This window comes from Anoplopoma fimbria, chromosome 10 (assembly GCF_027596085.1).
Source record: "Anoplopoma fimbria isolate UVic2021 breed Golden Eagle Sablefish chromosome 10, Afim_UVic_2022, whole genome shotgun sequence".
NCBI classification, from domain to species: Eukaryota; Metazoa; Chordata; class Actinopteri; order Perciformes; family Anoplopomatidae; genus Anoplopoma; species Anoplopoma fimbria.
The window spans coordinates 20,055,901-20,075,159 of record NC_072458.1 but is presented as its reverse complement, the minus strand read 5'-3'; the positions used below and the strand labels follow the sequence as shown (position 1 = coordinate 20,075,159).

At 41.2% G+C, this 19,259-nt stretch overlaps 1 protein-coding gene across 1 annotated transcript; it reads left to right on the top strand.

Annotated features, from left to right (window-relative positions):
• The first annotated feature begins 2,239 nt into the window (after positions 1 to 2,239).
• tent4a (terminal nucleotidyltransferase 4A) lies at positions 2,240 to 18,120 on the top strand. Its single transcript, XM_054606345.1, is given in 15 exon segments — positions 2,240 to 3,208; positions 6,616 to 6,739; positions 8,204 to 8,250; positions 8,351 to 8,382; positions 8,385 to 8,470; positions 9,404 to 9,511; positions 11,562 to 11,690; positions 12,690 to 12,903; positions 13,007 to 13,133; positions 13,246 to 13,349; positions 13,895 to 14,076; positions 15,778 to 15,936; positions 16,175 to 16,250; positions 16,253 to 16,332; positions 17,275 to 18,120. Coding segments are annotated over 15 exon segments (2,340 nt in total). The 5' UTR covers positions 2,240 to 2,495; the 3' UTR covers positions 17,434 to 18,120.
• The last annotated feature ends 1,139 nt before the right edge of the window (positions 18,121 to 19,259 follow it).

Below are 19,259 nucleotides of genomic sequence, written 5' to 3'. Positions count from 1 at the left end.
CAAGACGCGCTCTCTTTTTTTTTTTTTTTTGCATGCATACGCATCCCAGAAGGTACTGGTTATACCTCATCCAGCCTGCGTCCGCTCCATCACAGAGCCTGTTACTGGGGCTCGGTGGTTCGCAGGGTATCGGATGATCCACACCACCTGCTGTGTGTTGCCCCCCCCTTGAAAATGAGCGTTTGGGATCCAGGGGCTGCAGAGTACATCTGGAATAATAAAAAACAGAAAAAAAAGGAGCTCAATTTGCGTTTAGATAGTGAAGAAGAAGAAAAAACAAAAAAACCTGTGTGTTACCCTGTGGAATGCAGAGCTTGTATGTATGTGAGCAGCATTTCAAGAGGCCAGAGGTTGTGATTATGGGCCCCTGGCAGTATTTGAGATGCCAGCTGACAACACAATGTGGTCTCCCTCTATGTCTCATGTCTCATGCTTATGTAAATTGTATTTTGTTGAAGAGTTATGTTTTGTCTGTATTCTCTGGGATACTTACTTATTTAAAATACTTGTTTGTTTGTTTGCACTATATCTATGCTGCTGTAATCCTGTAAATTTCCCTGCTGCGTGACTAATAAAGGCTTATCTTATTTTATACACTTTATACTGTTTGCACTGCCAAAACAAATGTTTACACTGCACTGTTTTAATTTTAAATACTCACCTGCTGTACATAGTAAAGTTTTCATTCCTTTTGTGTATTTTTATCTGTATATTGTTGTTATTGTGCACCTCTTTATCTTTATCTTAATCTTTATCTTACCAGGGCAGGCAGATTCCCTTAGTGGACCCTAAATCCACAGCTTTGAATATTCATAGATACGTTTTCCATAATATGTTGAATATGTACCAATGCTGAATTTAAACAGTTAATATGCCCGGCCTCATATTGATGGGGGATGCCCTATGAACCCACCCACACCTCCCCTCCTCCCATTTGAGATAAGAGTATATGCTTTACAAGTTTACGGGTCCTGCTTCAAGAGCCACTGGATCGAAACAGATTTACCGTGGATTTCATTACTTGTTGTTCAATTAAATATGAATATAAAAAAGAAATATGTATTCCTCACCTCTTCAAGAAGTGCTACCCTGAGCCTTCCTCGTAGCACTTATTGTATTTGTATTAATTCGTTGCACTTATTGGATTCGTATCAGTTCATTGCACTTATTGTATTTGCATTAGTTTGTTGCACTTATTACATTTGTATTAGTTCGTTGCACTTATTGTATTAGTTTGTTGCACTTATTACATTTGTATTAGTTCGTTGCACTTATTGTATTTGTCTGTTGCACTTATTGTTTTCGTAGTAATTTGCTTCTGCACTATACTTTTGCTCTGGTTTATGCTTTTAGATGCTTGTTTAAGAAAAGGAGATGCACTTATGACTTCTGGTGACTAGTAGTTCTCTTGAACACCTATGCTGAATACACTTATTATGCTTGCTATGTTTTATATATAAGATATTGTTTATATTGTTTTACTTCAATGATTTGTACATTTATTTTGTTGATGTAGTCTTAATATCTGCTAAATGACTGTAATGTAATGTAAATCACAGTAATGTAATGTTAATATAATGTAAAGTCAATGTCAATGTAAATATAATGTAAATATAATGTAATATAATGTAATATAATGTAAAGTCAATGTCAATGTAAATGTAATATAATGTAATATAATAAATATAATGTCAATGTAAATATAATGTAAATGTAATGTAATATAATGTAAATATAATGTAATGTCAATGTAAATATAATGTAATATAATGTAAATGACTGTAATGTAATGTCAATGTAAATGACTGTAATATAATGTAAATGTAATGTAATATAATGTAATGTCAATGTAAATATAATGTAAATGTAATGTAATGTAAATACAATGTCAATGTAAATATAATGTAAATGACTGTAATGTAATGTCAAGTAAATGTAAATATAATGTAAATGTAAATATAATATAAATGACTGTAATGTAAATATAATGTAAATGTCAATGTAAATATAATGTAAATGACTGTAATGTAAATGTAAATATATTATTTAAATGTAAATGACTGTAATGTAATGTAATGTAAATGTAAATATATTATTTAAATGTAAATATAATGTATTCCGTGCAATTCATGAACCGGCCAGAGGGGTGTAGGAGTGGGCGTATGAGAGGGGAGGAGGGGGCGCAGTCACGGTTTAAGAACCCCCTCACAGTGCGCATGCGCGTGGATTTGAAGAGAATACGCCATATTGAATTCCCGTAGGAAACAGCTAGCGATTTTTTTTTTTTTCCCTTTTCTCTCTCAGCTAGCGACATTAAAGGGGACACTTCTTCTTTTTTTTTTTTTATATTATAAAATCAATGGTGCTGCTCTGCTTCAATGTTTAAACACGTGTGTTTTCGTGTCCCCGGGGTAGAGCAGTGACCTTTTGAAGGGTCGGTATACTTGTAGTGTGGGGAGGAGTGGCGGAGGAGCGGGGGGGAGCGGACGAGTTGAATGGATCCGAGGGTCGCCTGGATTCAGCCCGAACAGAAAGGACCTGCGAACGCCTTATGGATGCACGTCTGGGAGACCTCTCAGGGGGTGCGGACCCTCTCCGCTCAGATCCAGAACCAGCAGAACCAGCAGAACCACCAGCAGAACCACCACCACCACCACCAACGCGTGAGTTACGCAGCGCTGGACGTTTTGAAAAATGTGGCGGCCGCGGTGGCATCGGGCAAGAACGTTTACGGTAACGGCAACTTGGGCAACTTGAGCAGCCATCGCAGCATCATTATGAACGGGACTAACGGGGATGTACGGAGCTCCTTCGCCGCGACGGAGGGGAAAACCCTGCCCCAGAAGAAGACCGGACCCGGCTCTTCCTCCACCTCGTCGTCGTCGTCGTTGCAGGAATCCCGAACCGCTTCCAACGGCTCACTCGAAAGGACAACTGTTGGGAATGTTAATACAAACCTCGGGGGTGCCAATAATGTCAACCTCCATCACCACCTCCACCTCCATCCTTTCGACGTGAAGCACCATCAGCTTCACCCGTCTTCTTTACCTGTAAACCACACACACAACCACCACCCTGGACGGAGGAAAAGCGACAATAAAGCGAGCACGTACGGGATGAATTACCTGCTTTCCAACTGCTCTAACGGCAATAACGCGAGCAGTTGGACGCCGTGGAAGACGGGGCGGTACAACCCGGGGGTCCTCGGGTGAGTGATTTTTTTTGAAAAACCGTTATCTTTTTTATTTTTTTGAAAAACCGTTAACAGCCGTTGGTCATTTTAATGCGTACTGATGTATGTGTGTTATAACGTTACAATCCCTCTAACGCTAGTAGCGTAGCGTAGAGTAGAGAGAAGAAAAAGCTGCCGTTAGTTAGTTTGCGTAAAGAGACCGGAAGTGCTTTTTTTTTTTTTTTTTTTTTTGAACTGGGCCGTTAAAAAAAAATATATATATATAAAATAAATATAAATTTACTACAAATTATTCATGAAGACGATTAAAATAAAAAATGTTAAAGTGTATAACAATATTTATAATTTACAGCATTGAGTTATTTTTAGTGGGGTTTTTTTAAAATTCATTTATTTAGAAGGTTTTGACCGGATATGTAGTTCCTTTTGTACAAAAGAACTACATATCCGGTCAAAACCTTCTGACCCCTTTTTGTCTGCACATTGAAGTTTAGTTTAAAACATTAATAATATATCATTTAGCAAATAAGAGAAAGCTGCATTAAAGATAAAGAGCTAAATAGATAAATTAATTAATTATAAAATACTACTTCCTCCCCAGGTCTGAGCTCCTTATGTGTTTCTAAACTATTATTTGATCATAAAAAGTAACTTTTCTTACAGTGAGAGTATGATACAACTTTGTGCATTGATATTGCATGTTTTAGTAGTTTATATAGCATTTCAATACACTTTATACAAGTGGAGTAAACTGTTAATTATTAAGTTAAGTTATGCAATCTTCTTTAATTCATTGTATTAAGTTCTGGATAATTGGCCTTTACACACTGGTTAGTGTGGGTACAGTTCTGGTTTATTCTCTGTTCAAAGGTTATTCTTCATGGGTGACATAACAGACAGGGTGGGACTTAATGTACATAATAGAAACGTATGTGAACACTGTTTAAGTACAGCTTTACTGGAGTATTCATAGTTTAACCTATTTTTCTTACTTGTTTTGATTATATTATCATTGTGTGTTGTGTAAATGCATGACACCTACAACGTACATACATTATGACTTTTCTTATGCTATAGTAGCAGGTCTTTTGCTCCGGCAGGAAAACCTTCATCGAAGAAAAATGACCAAGGAACTCCCAGATGTGTTGCAGGACCTTGTGATATTTGTAATGGCTGGTTGCACCCATCTGGGAATTTTCTGTACGAGGAATCGGTGTTTGTCATGAAAGCACGTCGAAATTCTAAGTTCTTAATCATTATTATTAGGTCCAGCAAGTAGTGCATTAATAAAATGTGTAATATTCTCTGGGTATTTGTGTTTGTACAAGTTTTCTGATGCAAGTTTTGGCTTGTGCACTGAGAAGTCTTGCAGTAATTTGCACTTCAAATTGAAAAGTCAAATAATTGTGTAATCCTGTCTTACATTACATTACATTACATTACAGTCATTTAGCAGACGCTTTTATCCAAAGCGACTTAAAGGAAGTGTATTCAACATAGGTATTCAAGAGAACTACTAGTCACCAGAAGTCATAAGTGCATCTCCTTTCTTAAACAAGCATCTTAAAGCATAAACCAGAGTGCAGAAGCAAATTACTACGAGAACAATAAGTGCAACAAATTAATACGAATGCAATAAGTGCAACGAACTGATACGAATCCAATAAGTGCAACAAATTACTACGAAAACAATAATTGCAACAGACTAATACGAATATGCTACAAACTACTACGAATAGTCTTAAAATTGTGAAGATCAGAGAATCGCTGGTTGATAGAAAGCTTGTGGTCATGGACTACACACAGTGAACACCATTGATTACTTTTGGTCCTAAAGTTGTTAAAGAAGTGACGTTTGACCCAGAACCAGTGTATCAGGGATGGCTGTGCAGTAGCGGTCCTCATTGTGACTGTGGTGGGTCCCACATTAACCATGCCCTCTGTCAGCGGCAGACTGTTGGCATGTAAACGCCCCGGTTGGCTGGCACAGAGTTTTGACCAAAGAGTGGGCACATCATGGGCTGACTGCACTTCCTCCAGGGCTCTGGTAATTGATTGTGACAGTCTCCCTGTTCTGTATTTCACGCTGACATCATGGCATGCATTCCTAGAAAAAATGAATGGCCACAGGGTTGAACAGAGTGCCATTGTTGTGAGGCATTTGACCGGTCAGGAATCTTTACATGCACCCCCTCTGATGCCAAAAAACAAAACCTTATGGGCAATAATAATAATAAAAAAGCCTGTTACTTCAGGCATACTCTGGCTGATATGTGGGCTTTGTATTGCTAAAGTTGAGTATAACACTGAGGGCTATATATCAGCTCTGTGAGGGTTGTGAAGAGGGTTTAAAATCCTCAGTAAACCTTACAGGTGTGTGTTGTTGTACCTGTCTCTTGATGAGTAACACATGTCCTCACTGATGGTAAGATAAGACCTCTACAAAGACCCCTCACCCCCCCGTTTCTTATTTCTAGCCTAGTGTTTTTGTAAATCATTGTGGTTACAGTTTATGTTATGAATAGGGCTAAGTCTAGTGTTACGGTTAGGTTGGAGAAAAGGGTTTGGACTCAAATGATATGTGATCCTTTAAAAAAACTACTTTTGTTTGTTCCTTCGCATTTTCAATTTAGAGCAATTTTGATTTTACAACAAAAAAAGAGAGTACAGTTTGAAGCTGTTTAAAAATGTAATTATACACAAAGAGTACTCTTTTTACACTAACTTTATTAATTTGGATTGGTTGTGACTGGTTGATACTCGATGTAGAGCGGGTTGTCCTTTTTAATCTGAAGGTCGGCGGTTTGATCCTCGATTCCTCCTGTTTTGTTGAGTAAGAAACTAAACCCCAAGTTGCTCCCGTCGGGCTGGCCAGCCACACACAGTGTATGAATGGGTGAATGAGAGGCCGCTTGCACAAAGTTAATTCTCCAGTCAGATAAAAAGGCGCTACATAAATGCATTCCAAGTACAGCACCAAGATGGATGGAGTGTATTGCTATGCATCTTATCTAATCAGGTCTGCAGCAAAGTGGAAGCTAAGAAAACAAAAAAAACCATCATATCATTTTATGTAGAGCAGCATACCAAGGCGTTGCTTTGCTTCCCCTGCTGTGGAATGATAGGGGTTAACCTGCAAAGTGATAAGAAGGAAGCATATCTTGGGCCATCTGGAGAGGGCTTTTATCTTTTTCCAAAATGCAAGCCAAAAATGTGTGTATTGTCAGTTTTTCAGAAGATATCCTCATATGGTTGTTGGTTCTATACAACTTTGCAATGAGAAATACTCGAAAGCAAAATGGATATTTCACATCATGTTCATTTCCTTTTCTAAATTCAGGTTATCAGACTGCTCTGTGTGAAGCATAAATGTTGCTGTGGTGATAATAACCCTTTTTTGTTTCTTCCTCCTCTCGGTCCAGACTCCACGAGGAGGTGATGGACCTCTACAACTTCATGTCTCCTCGGCCGGAGGAAGCGGCTATGAGGAAGGAGGTGGTGAACCGGATAGAGATGATCATCAAGGAGCTGTGGCCGACTGCAGATGTAAGAGACACACACACGTTTGTTTCTATCCCCCCCCTTTTCAGATTCTTAATATGTTAGAGAGCAGTTTATTAAATCGTACATCAGAGCAAGCGTTGTGTTCTCAGATAGCTCATAAATCTTTGTTGCAATACTGTGCTTTAACACTTATTTTGAAGGTAAGGAAGAGTTTTTCACAAGAAAACACCAACTTATTCTATATTATTTGCTATTTTCAACTCTTTAACTACTTCACATGAATTGAGGGGTTAGAGCTTGCAAAATATATATTTTTTTAACTTAATTGTGATTCAAATCTAGGTTAATCTGTCTGGAGTGGGACACTTCACTCTTCTATAGCTGCAGGCATTCTGTCAAACTTAAAAAAATGAGCTTGACATTTTGGGAAATAGACTTATTTGCTTTCTTGCCAAGAGTTGGATGAGCTAAGTATTTACTTTTTAAGAATTACTGCTCCTTTCTCATGTCACATTGTTAAACGTGCAATATCCTTATGCTAACCGAAGTTTCAATAGACAAAATAAACAAGTCATAGAGTGGAAATTCTAAACATTACTTTTATCGAAGGTAAATACAAGTCAGTGTGTTTTTTTTACGAGTCTGATCATTTAGATTTTAAAGTGCACTCACTTTGCGTGTGCGGGAATAGTGATGGAGGATCCTGCCGCAGGGTTGATGTAACGCCCCTCTCATTACTTAATCATGTAAAACACGCACAGTGTTGATTTGTTGGCTGCCAGTCTTCCCTTCTTCCACTGTGAGCCGGAGTGTCCGGTAAATGGATCAGGCCCCTGATTTGTACCAGCCTCCCTTTTCATTTCAACCCGTTAATCCTGGCCTGTCTTTGTGCTATTGCCTTGTCGTATTTACCAGACGGAAAGGGAAAGAACTCCACTCTGCTTCCTTTTGGAGAGCTTTTTGCTCGCAGACCCCAAAAGGCAGATTCTTTTCCTAACCATTGTTTACTTAATTTGGCAGCTTTCTACTTGAGGTGGAACGCGGAAATACACGAGTTCACGATAGTTTGCAAACATTTGAGATGGATATACAAATCATTACGACGGATGAACTGTTGTACAATGTATATATTATACAACATGACGGTGTACAATAATCAATTGGGTTCTTTTCATGCATGACAACACATGGAAAACATTCGAAAACTACCACAGTTGTGGGAGTACGTTAATTATTATTATTTTTAACTCCCTTATTATTCCCTCGTGGTAACTCGTCTGCTTTCAGGCTGGCTACCCGAGGCATTGTTTTCATGGCGGGAAAAGAACAGTAATATTTTCTGAAAGGAAAAATGAATGTGCACCTGTGGTTGAAGCCGTCCTCTTCAAGTGGATTGATTGTGCTGTAATACTTCTCAGTCAATCCTCAACCGGCTCCGTCTTTAACAGTTGAACTACACTGATTTTGGCTATCATATTCATATTTCCCCCATCTTTGTTTTTCCAGGTCCAAATATTTGGCAGCTTCAGCACAGGGCTGTACCTTCCAACAAGGTAAGACCCTAGTATTTATGATACAAAAAAACAAAAACTTCATACTTGGTGTGTTTTGCCAGTCAGTAGTTTAACGTCCCGAATGTTTTTTTGCCCTCAGCGACATTGACCTGGTCGTGTTTGGGAAGTGGGAGCGCCCCCGCTGCAAGAGCTGGAACAAGCTCTCCGCAAGCACAACGTGGCAGAACCGTTCTCCATTAAAGTGCTGGACAAGGCTACGGTGAGTAACCAGGGACTGTTTCTGTGTCCACATCCAGTCCCTAAATAAAGCCACACTGGTTTACGTCAACAGACCGCCAAACACACTAGAGAACGTTGAGGAAAGGACCATTTGATATCCCATCCTCACTGCTGCGATGAGTAACGATCTGGCCCAATAGAATAGTATGACAGTTAATTCAGTCCTGCTAAAGGTTTAGTACTTCACAGTCAGTAATAGAGTATAACAGTCCCACTAAATGGGGAACCAGTTGTAACAAACTCAGCCAAACCAAAATTTGGCAGCACTTATGACATTCCCAGAAAAGTTCCTCTGGACTTCAAATGGTCAGTTAGATGTATAAAGCTTTGGCTCCTTCGCTCTTTAATCTCCATGGAAACATGAGCGGGGGGAAAAAAGAGACTTAATTAGTGTCGTCCATCTGTTTGCATGATAGGTGGCACGCTTTTCCTCTTGACCTGTAAATAAACAGTTGGTGCAGACTGTAATATTGCAAAAGCAGTGGATACTTTGTCAGCTCTAGTTCACCCAACATTTAAAATGGTCATCAACTGCTCACCCTCAAGTGTTTTGAAGTTAAAACATTTATTTTGCGGCTTAAAATGCATTTTTTTGTTACATATAATGTGGATATCGCTCAATCCCACTGTGGTATGGCTCTATCTATCTATAAACTCTGCAGCATGCACTATCATCATCCTGTTGGGTGTGCACACGACCAGTCTCACCACTGAAAGCTTCAATGCTGTCTGACTGACATGCTGATAAGTAGTCAATGGCTGAACGTTCCTTTTTTTTAAATTAGCGATTCCATCTAAAAGGCTGTCGGTTGGAGCAGATAGCTCCCCCCCCCCTCACACTGTGAACATGTCATTAGCTGATGACTTGACTGTAACGTTTGCTAAGACAAGCCACTTTCTCTCTCCTCTTCAGGTGCCAATCATCAAGCTGACAGACCAGGAGACGGAGGTGAAGGTGGACATCAGTTTCAACGTGGAGACTGGGGTCAAGGCGGCAAGCTTCATTAAAGATTATGTTAAGGTGAGATATCCATAACCTGTGTTGGTGATACTGCTGCAAGCGTGCATATTGTTTTCATAGTGTTATTTAGTCAAATGATGCACAGAAATCCATTTTGCACCTCTTGCTTCTGCAAATTTTAAAACCAGATTGGGATTGTGAATTGAAGTCTTCACAGATTAAAGGGAATCCGACCACAACGCACAGTACAAGTAGTATATATATATATATATATATATATATATATATATATATATATACACACACAAGAGCAGGAAAAGTTCATGCAGACTTATTTAAATGAAACCCACCACAGGAGTCACATAATTACCGCTTTACAGTGGGGTCTAAATACAGCACTATGGAAATTCCCCTTCTGTGGAGCCAGCAGTTTAAAGCATTACACTTTACTTCACTCCAATCTTCAGTTGGCACATCTCATTTCCAAAGTGAAGCTGGGACGGACCCCAGCAACTGTGCTCAGAATAATATCCACTTAACTCACACTGAGTGAAAAACCCTTCGTTGCCAAATGGACTCAGCGGAGGGTGAACGCGGCCTCATGGCTTCCGACAGAATTCCTGCTTGAAGGTCTCATTTGTAGTAGCTAATGCAAGAGAGAGGAATTCCAGGAGGTTGATGTTTCAATGAGCAGTCACGTTCTTTGGCATTTTTTCCCCCCTTTTTGTTGTTGACTTTTGTGTCATGGTTCTCTGGGAATACGTGTCGGAGCTTGAAAGCCCGCCGTTGACAACCACGGTCGGCATGGATCCAGTGATGGTCGGTGTCATTGAGAGGTCACCCCCGAAAGTTCATCCTCGTACGGCGAATTTCCCGTTGTAGCCATTTGGAGCAGCGTGTCTCCAAGACGTGGTCTCATGTCTTGGAGTGTAGACAACCGTTAAGATAAAGCTCACTTTTAGGATTATGTGCTGTTTTGCTTCTATATTATTTCAGAGGTAGTGGAAAGAAAACATCCAAAATACACATTTAGGTTTTTTATTTTACTGCTTTCTCTAATTGCTAAATTGACCAAAAGTAAAAAGAAAAAGACAGATGTTGAATGAAAAAAGAATTCTATTTGAAAATTAATTTATTGCTTTGAGTGAAGTCCTTGAAAATGTAGACAAAGTGCTTGAAAACATACTTGAAAGACCATGAATAACTGAAGTCTACCATACCAGCTGCTCCACTGGTGCAGATACTCACACACACACTGTCAGGAGATTAAGCTTCCTTTTCTATTTGAAAATGAAGCTTGATAAAGTATTTATTTGGTAAGTAGAAGGGTATCCATCCATTCATACATATCACTGAAAACAAATTAGGATTAGTCAACTGCCTCGATATACTAAAGAAACAAGATTGATTCACTGTGGTTATATCAAAAAACAGTGGTATCAGCAGGAGGTTTTAGCTGGTTTGTTTGCATAATATCTCCCTAAAAGAAAAGCAGACAGCTTGATCAAATATTATAGAAATAGTATCCGTTAGTCCCAGTTAGAACGGAAACATGACTAATATGTAAAACTACCTCCGGCAACACATAATTTCCTCTCCAATCTTCTAATAACTTGTTTGACCAGAAACTGTAAGAAAATCTACTGCAAGATTTATTTTTTATATTTAGATTTATATTTGACACACAGTGTCTCTATTTAATGGTTGCATAATATTTGCTGATTTTGGAAACACGATGAACATAATTGAAAATCAAACGGAAACTGTTATTGCTCCTGAAACAACCATTTAATAACAAATCAAGCTAATTTAAATCGATATTTTGACTTCACCACCCTGGTAGCAAGTGATGTAAAATAATTACTTGAATCATTTGCTGTCTTTACTTTGAACGTAGTCTAGTTCTATCTCTAACCCGTTGAAACTTGTACATCTCAGCAGAAATCCCAACTTCTCCTCAGTGAGTCATACAAATGGGACCCGAGTCATTTAAATGAACTTTTTTGTCGTTGTTTTATACACACCTGTCTGCCAGGTATGGAGATACTTCATCCAGAGTTTGACTGAATCAACCATCCTCTCATCTATCCGTCTCTTCTTCCACTTTCAGATGTATCCAGTGCTGCCTTACCTGATCTTTGTACTGAAGCAGTTCCTGCTGCAGAGAGATCTGAACGAAGTCTTCACCGGGGGAATCAGCTCCTACAGCCTGATCCTCATGGTCATCAGCTTCCTACAGGTACAGTGAGATGCAGACACACACACACACACACACACACAAATATGTGTTATACAAGCAGAAAGTAGCCCAGGTGAAGGATGTGGGTGCAGTTGCGCATTGGAGCAATTGTCGAGGTAATAGCAGTACTATAAAAGTGCTGCAGTATTGTAGTACATTAGCCCCAGTGTGTTTTAAGGTAGTACAAGTACTGATGGTAGTAGCAATAACAGGATTACCAGTAGAGTTCGTAGCAAACAGCTTCCCACATATCCAGTGTTGTACACAGACATGGATGGTTATCTTTAAGGTTGACCCCAATGCTTGGTAGCTTCATCTGTTGCCATGGTAATAGACGTCAGAATCAGTACTCAAATGCATAGTTATTTATACATATAGATATGCATTACTCTAAACCCCCCCTACTATCCCATTAAATAAGGACTAGTTATTTCATATTATTCCTTATGCATCGATATTAATTCTTATTTTCGGACGTGTGTGTGTGTGTGTGTGTGTGTGTGTGTGTGCGTGTGTGTGTGTGTGTGTGTGTGTGTGTGTGTGTGTGTGTGTGTGTGTGTGTGTGATGTGTGCAGAGATATGTTGCAGCGCTGTCCTGGGTGCTGAAATGCAGCAGGGGAGAGCAATGGTCAGACAGTCTCAACAAAGCCATGTTTTTATTTTTTATCACTGGCGTAGGCTACAGATTAGGCAGTTTTCCTATTGCTCTAATTTATTTAATGCAGTTATCGTGCATATGGTTATGATTTTTAGTTTCAATAAAAAAAGAAACCTGCCTAGTAGCTGTATATCTGACTGTTTCTCTTACTGACTGAGTGAAGGGTGAGAGGTGACTAAAGCCCGTAAAGAGAAGGAGGTTCAAAAGGAAGTGATATATTTCTCACTTCAGCTTCAAAGCTCCAAAGAGTGCATTTTGAACAGCCCTGTAATCATAACTAATGCACAGTAAAACTAGCTTTAAATACACACTAATCCAGTCTTCCTCTGCTCCTCCTTCAGCTCCATCCTCGCATCGACGCCAGAAACCCCAGCGAGAATTTGGGCGTGTTGCTGATCGAGTTCTTCGAGTTGTACGGCCGCCACTTCAACTACTTGAAAACGGGGATTCGCATCAAAAGTGGAGGCGCATACATAGCCAAAGAGGAGATCATGAAGGCCATGACAAATGGATACAGACCATCCACGCTCTGCATAGAGGACCCACTACTCCCAGGTGTGTGTGTGTGTGTGTGTGTGTCACAAGTTTACGACGCCATCTTATTTCTCTTAACCCTTTTAAAATTTACGACTGTTGTGTTTGTCTCTGCTCCGTGTAGGTAATGATGTAGGGAGGGGTTCCTATGGTGCCATGCATGTAAAGCAGGTGTTCGACTACGCCTACACTGTCCTGAGTCACGCTGTGTCCCCGCTCGCACGGTCGTATCCCAACAAAGACTCTGAAAGGTTTGTATTCTATCCACTCAGCAGCACTAAAGATACCCTGGAGAAAAGTAGTTCTCTTTTAAAACCTCTCTGTCTCTCTCTCTCTCTCTCTCTCTCTTTCTCCTCCCTGCAGCACCTTGGGGAGAATAATCAGGTTGACCCAGGAAGTTATCGACTACAGGGAATGGATCATTAAGAAGTGGGGGGGCAGGGATCTGGCACGAACGGACAACAGAGGTACGATTCCTCAGACTGCAATATTCAAATTCTACAGTAATGAAGACATAACTGCTTAGGCTTTCTGTGATAATGTTTGAAACCAAAACTGTAGTGGAAAATATCTTAAACAACAGATGTTTTTTCATTAAATGAATTGCACGTATACATTTTTTTATTTTGTTATAAGAAAAATATTTCCTACTCTATTGAGAAAGTTTTTATGTATGAATATTACAATTCCACAGAGCAAAGTGTGTCAAATTTCTGAATAACTGAACCATCTTTTTTTCAGTTTTTTTCATTTAATGAATGTGAAATTCATAAAAAAGAATGTTTTATAAAACAGATGTTTTTAACATAATTGCCTCCATGTCAATCAAGACGAGGTTGTAAGTGAACTGTCACTTCATAGAGCGTTTGTAGGATATTGAATTTTTTTATTAAAAAAAAGATTCCAGTTTCCTACTCTATTGAGAAAACTGTGAATAATACATTCCACAAAGCAAAGTGTGTCAAATTTGTGAATTACTAAACCTTTCCATCTTTTTTTTCTTTTCTTGCAGTTCCCCCTCCCAAGGAGCCGGCGTCGGAGCAGGAGCCCTGTGTGCTCGGCGGTGGAGTCGGGACGGAGGAGCAGCAAAGGGACTCGACGTCGCCCCACAGCGCTGACTCGCCCATGTCCATCTCCAGCCCCCAGCAGCACTCCTCCGCCTCCTCCGTCTCCTCGCTGTCTGGATCAGACAACGTAAGAAAAACACACACACACACCCAAACATGCATGATAAGCAGATACGCTCATGCTGTAAAAGCACTCTGTGGTTTCTCCCCTTTTGTAGGTCAGCGTTGGCACTTAACAGATTAAAGAGATACAGTATTTGTCGAGTGCATTCTGACATAGTGAAGAGTTATTCAACATAATAGCTACTTTATGTGTGTATATATTCATGATGCAGTCTGCAGACGGCATGAAACAATGAAAAAGTGATACATTGCTGCAGACCTCTATCCGCTTTTACATCGGATTGATAGATTGTCTGGCACAACTACAATTTGTTGTGATTCTGTTTTTGATAACCAACGTATCAACGGTTTGCAATGCCACCCACTTGGTAAAACTACATGCGGCGTCACCTTTTTTTCTCTCTGAAAAATCAAATTCAAATGTACTAGTTTTAAAAAATAGGACTATACATTTACAGAAGTTCAGTTTGAGATTGATACATTTAATGGAGATGTTAGTTTGTGGGAGGGATTTTGGAGCCTGTATGAGACTGCTATTCATAGCATCTATGTCCTTTTCCAGGGATAGAACTTAACTAACCTGAAAACAGGGCCAGCTAGAAACCTGCTCCAGTTTATACACTCAAACGGATTTAGAATGAGGGATCTCCATGTAAATGCCTGCATGTCAAAGCTACTGAATCTCACTCCTGTGAATAAACAATCCTGTGTTAGTGCACTGAGGCAGCTATATGATGAATGTAAAAATTCATATTAGGAGCTTAGAAGCATTTGGATTTGTATAATGATGCCAGAGGACATGGCTCTTTTATTATAGCCGTCAGAGGGGGAGATGATGACGAATGGAAGGTTCCCTCATGTTCTGAAGTTCCTGCAGCAGGTTCAGAGTAGAGAAAAGCTTTGCAAATGACGAGATCGCACAATCGGAGAGAGCCAGTCTGCTCACAAGCCATGTGGTAAATCATATTCCTCCAGTGACATGAAACGAATTAAACCATGCATGGCATCTGCAGCTGCACCTCGTACAGCGAGCCAGAAGACATGAAGTTACCCTTTCCATGACAGCGTTGAACTCCGATCTGAGAAAATGTCCAGACCACAAGGTCACAGCATGTAATGAGTAGCCGAAGAAGCCAGTCGGGTGCTTTGTATGCTTAGACATAAAAATTGGTTGTGCAGGATAAAGGGTGTGTCATGTTTAACATGTGGAGGCAGGCACATCACATAGCCCTTTCAGAGGAAGAGGAGGCACACCCACCTACGGTTTCTGATAAAAAAACAGACACCTTCATTTCCCTCAGTAGTCCCTCACAGCAGAGGAGGAAAGCTCGACAGCGAGGCACCGGGTTGGTGGGCCACACAGTCTGCTGCTCGCTGGGTGGAGGCACTGAAGGAAGATTTGTGCATCAGAATGTGGTGAAGACACTGAAAACTAATCCGCCTGTCGACAAGAGACATTCAACCTCCCGACACTTCTGGCTCCCGGCGAAGCTCATCTTGAAGAACGTCCAAGATGAGCTTCTGCTAAATGACAGAGTATTAAAATAGAGGCAGTCGTGACCTTTCAACTGTGCACAGCTGTGATGAAGCTTCCTGTTGATCATATTCAGAATCGGCTCTGATTACTACTGGCAGAACAACAGACATACTCAGTCTTGCTCATCACATTATCTCTCTTTTTGTTTTTTTGTGTGTCACGTGACAGGACTCTGATTCAGCGCTGCCGTGTCCCGTCCCGCCTCCTTCCCTGCCCCCGTACCCGTCTTTCCCTCATCTGGGCCTAGCTATGCCGCCGGGCCTCAACATGGGCACCTGCAAGCCCGGCATGGGAGGACACCATCTCCTCTTGCATCCAGGCTCACAGGTAAGCAGGTAGCAAACCTCCACAGGCACTGGGGATCACATTGGCTTAGAAATGATGTGTGGAAATAAAGTAAAATATTATGTAGTGGTTATCATCTGGATCAGGTTTAGATAGTTTTCAGAGAAGTATATCTAAAATATCAGACAGTGTGTTTTGGTAAAACTACTACATCTATATGTTGCTCTTTTCCTATTATTTATTGTATATGATATTAATTATTGTCCCTTTCGTCCTCCAGGCTCGCGTCTCACTAGCAATGCACTCCATACCTGGCAGACAGGTGTGTATAGACACCGGGCTCCCCCTTCTTCCACATGCCCCCCAGCCCATGCTCATGCCCCCGCCCCCTCCAGCCCCCAGTCTCCGCCCAGCCCCCACTCCAGCCACACACACAAGGTAGGCGCCGGATGCTACAAGCACACTCAAACGCACCGCCGAGGCCGACTCGCCTCACACACACACACACACACACACACACACACACACACACACACACACACACACACACACACACACTCACACACTCTCTGTTTCCCGTCCGTTCTCTGTCAAGTGTGTGATTTGTCTCTCTGTCGCACTCTCAAAAAGTGATATTGCCATCTGTAGTCCATAACTGATCTGTAAACAGCAACACTGTCACTGCTCTTCTGTGGCCTGATGTTCCAACATCTGGCCTGTACCTGTTGCTATGGGGACAGACAAAAGGGGGACAGACAAAAAGTTCTTGCCGCCTGCTAGCTCATTAAAGGAATAGTTCACTGTCTTACCAAGATTAAGAGCTATTTGTACATTAGTTATGAAACCACAGACAGCAGGCATTTAGCTTCATTTAGCATTCACGCTAAACGCAGGGTGTCCCCCCGTAGCCTGGCTTTGTCAGAAGGTTAACAAATCTGTTAGTCAGCTAATTGTCTAACAATTGTTTTAACAGTTTAACAATAATCAAATGAGATGCAACATTTTAAATAGTTAGATATGGAGTTTTTTCGAGTGAGCTAGGCTAGCTGTTTCCAGCCTTCACGTTAAGCTAAGCTAACCTAACTGCATGCTAGCAGTAGCTTCACATGAGTTGTACACATTTTCCTATCTAACTTATAATATCTAAATATAATATCTTCAGTCTTCACATTAATAAGTGTTATACCAGAAATGTGCATGGATGTGATTGGTTAACGCCGTGCAATTCAGAACGACAAAGCAGCACTGGATGACACTGCATGTTTTTAGACACAGGACTGAGGTATATTTTGGAGCATCATCAGTAAAGAAATTAGAGGTTTTATTTATATGTTTTCTCTCTCTCTCTCTCTCTCTATTCTCTCCAACAACACGTCTCAGAACGGAGTCAAGTTCAACGTGAAGAGCTTCCACAACCCTCCGCTGGTCAACAACCCCGTTCTGGCTAACCGCGGACACACACACAGCCACACACAGTATCACCGCAACACTTGGCGACGCAGGAAGAGGGACAGCCTGCCGGTTAGCCTCAGCAGATAGAAACCACTCCTCTCCCCCCCCCCCTACACTTTTGCTCCGTCTCCTCTCCTCTCCGGCTCTGCATATGTCGGGAGGGAGGATGGACCGGCGGACCGACGGAGGACCAGAGACCAGCAGTTTTCACTCTGGGGCTGCCGTGACACGGACCAACAGCTCCTCAGCTCTGCAGCTTCTTCCTTCTATCCCTACCTTTCCTTTTCCGCATGACTTCTGTTCATACTTCTGCAGTTTCAGTATTATGTTACTTTCAGTATTTTGTCCTCCTCGTCTTTGTTTCAGGTCTTTTTTTTTTTCTTTTTCGTTAGACTTGGTGCTGAAGCCATTGCCAAGTTCATTTGACCTCGTCTTGACGTTTGCAGCCAAGCTGCCTTTGGTTCAGTGTTACTTTATTTTTTTTTTTTTTTTTTTTACAGTTTATACACTTAAGAACAAAAAAGGTTTTTTTTTCATTTGTGCAATAATGTTATTTTTATTTTTTTGGGACGAAAGTAAATGCTTATTTAATTTGTGTGTGTGTGCGTGCGTGTGTGTGTGTGTGTGTGTGTGTGTGTGTGTGTGTGTGTGTGTATATGTAAAGGCGTTTTTATACAGTTGTTTTATTTTTGTAGAGTTTTAAATTTTGTTTACGAAAAACTTTCCCCAGGCAGCATCTCTGGAGTGTGTGTGTGTTGCTCTGTCTGGTCGTTGTTTCTGTCTGTGTGTGTGTGTGTGTGTGTGTGTGTGTGTGTGTGTGTGTGTGTGTGTGTGTGTGCCTGCCTGCCTGCCTGTCTGTCGTCAGGTCGAGATAGACCCCGGTTCAAAGACCTCCCCTCCCCTTCTCTTTTCCTCTCCCTTTCTTACTTGTGTTGTTCTGTTGGATAAAGAGCAGCGGGAACACAGCGGGATACGCTGCTCTCTTCCTTCACCAGTCTTATATAAATGGACGAGGTTAACGTGAAATTCCTCATGGAAGTTTGGTTCCTCAGTCCAGTTTGTCCAAAGCATCCTGGAAGGGAAGCGGAGGGATGGAAAGTGTTGCACCCTGGGATATCCTGAGAAACCAGAAGAGGGAGCTCCTGAGCAGATGGAGGTTAAGCAGTGCCACCACGAGATTGTGTGTGTTCGTATGTCTCCGTATGCGTGTGTCCCTTATGGGACTGTGCTTGTTGCCATATTTGGTCAGTCAGGGGACGCCTGGCAGTGGCCTGCTAGTTTTGTCTTGGCCGTCTTTCTCTCCACTGGAAGCGATTTCTTTAAAAGAAAAAGCCTCCTGATTGTGCAGAGTTTGGGGCCCGTTCTCTTAAACATATATGCTGGTGTCTTTTCATTTTTGTGGTCGTCTCTTTTTATTACATGTTGTTAGGAGGGCTGAACTTGAATTTGAAGATGAAGATGAGGTTAAAAAGGGCAGAAAAAGAGCCACTGATTCCCGGTTCAGAGAAATCCTCTACGGTCTCTCTCGTCGGGAGGCGTAGGCGTGGTTGTGGAAATCTGATCCCAGGGCTGAGGTCAACTCTTGCCCGCAGCTGTAAATCAGTGCAGATCAACACTAAGATGCTCAGCGATACGGTTTTCACCTTTTCTGCTCCTGGACTAAAGGAGAAGTAAGGAGGGGAGAGCAGGAGGGGTCTCCCTGAACCGAGGACCTTCAGTGAAAGGGAATTCATATTTTGATTCCATTCAGGAATCTTGTGTATATTTGATTGCCAGGTACTTCCGCCAATTGTTTGCAATGCCTTCCTTTGTGTTTACTTGGAGTGTGCGTGCGTACGTCGTTGTTCCGCGAGCACAACGTGTCACGCAAACACACACACTCACAGACGGGACTGTGGACGGCTGTGACTCGC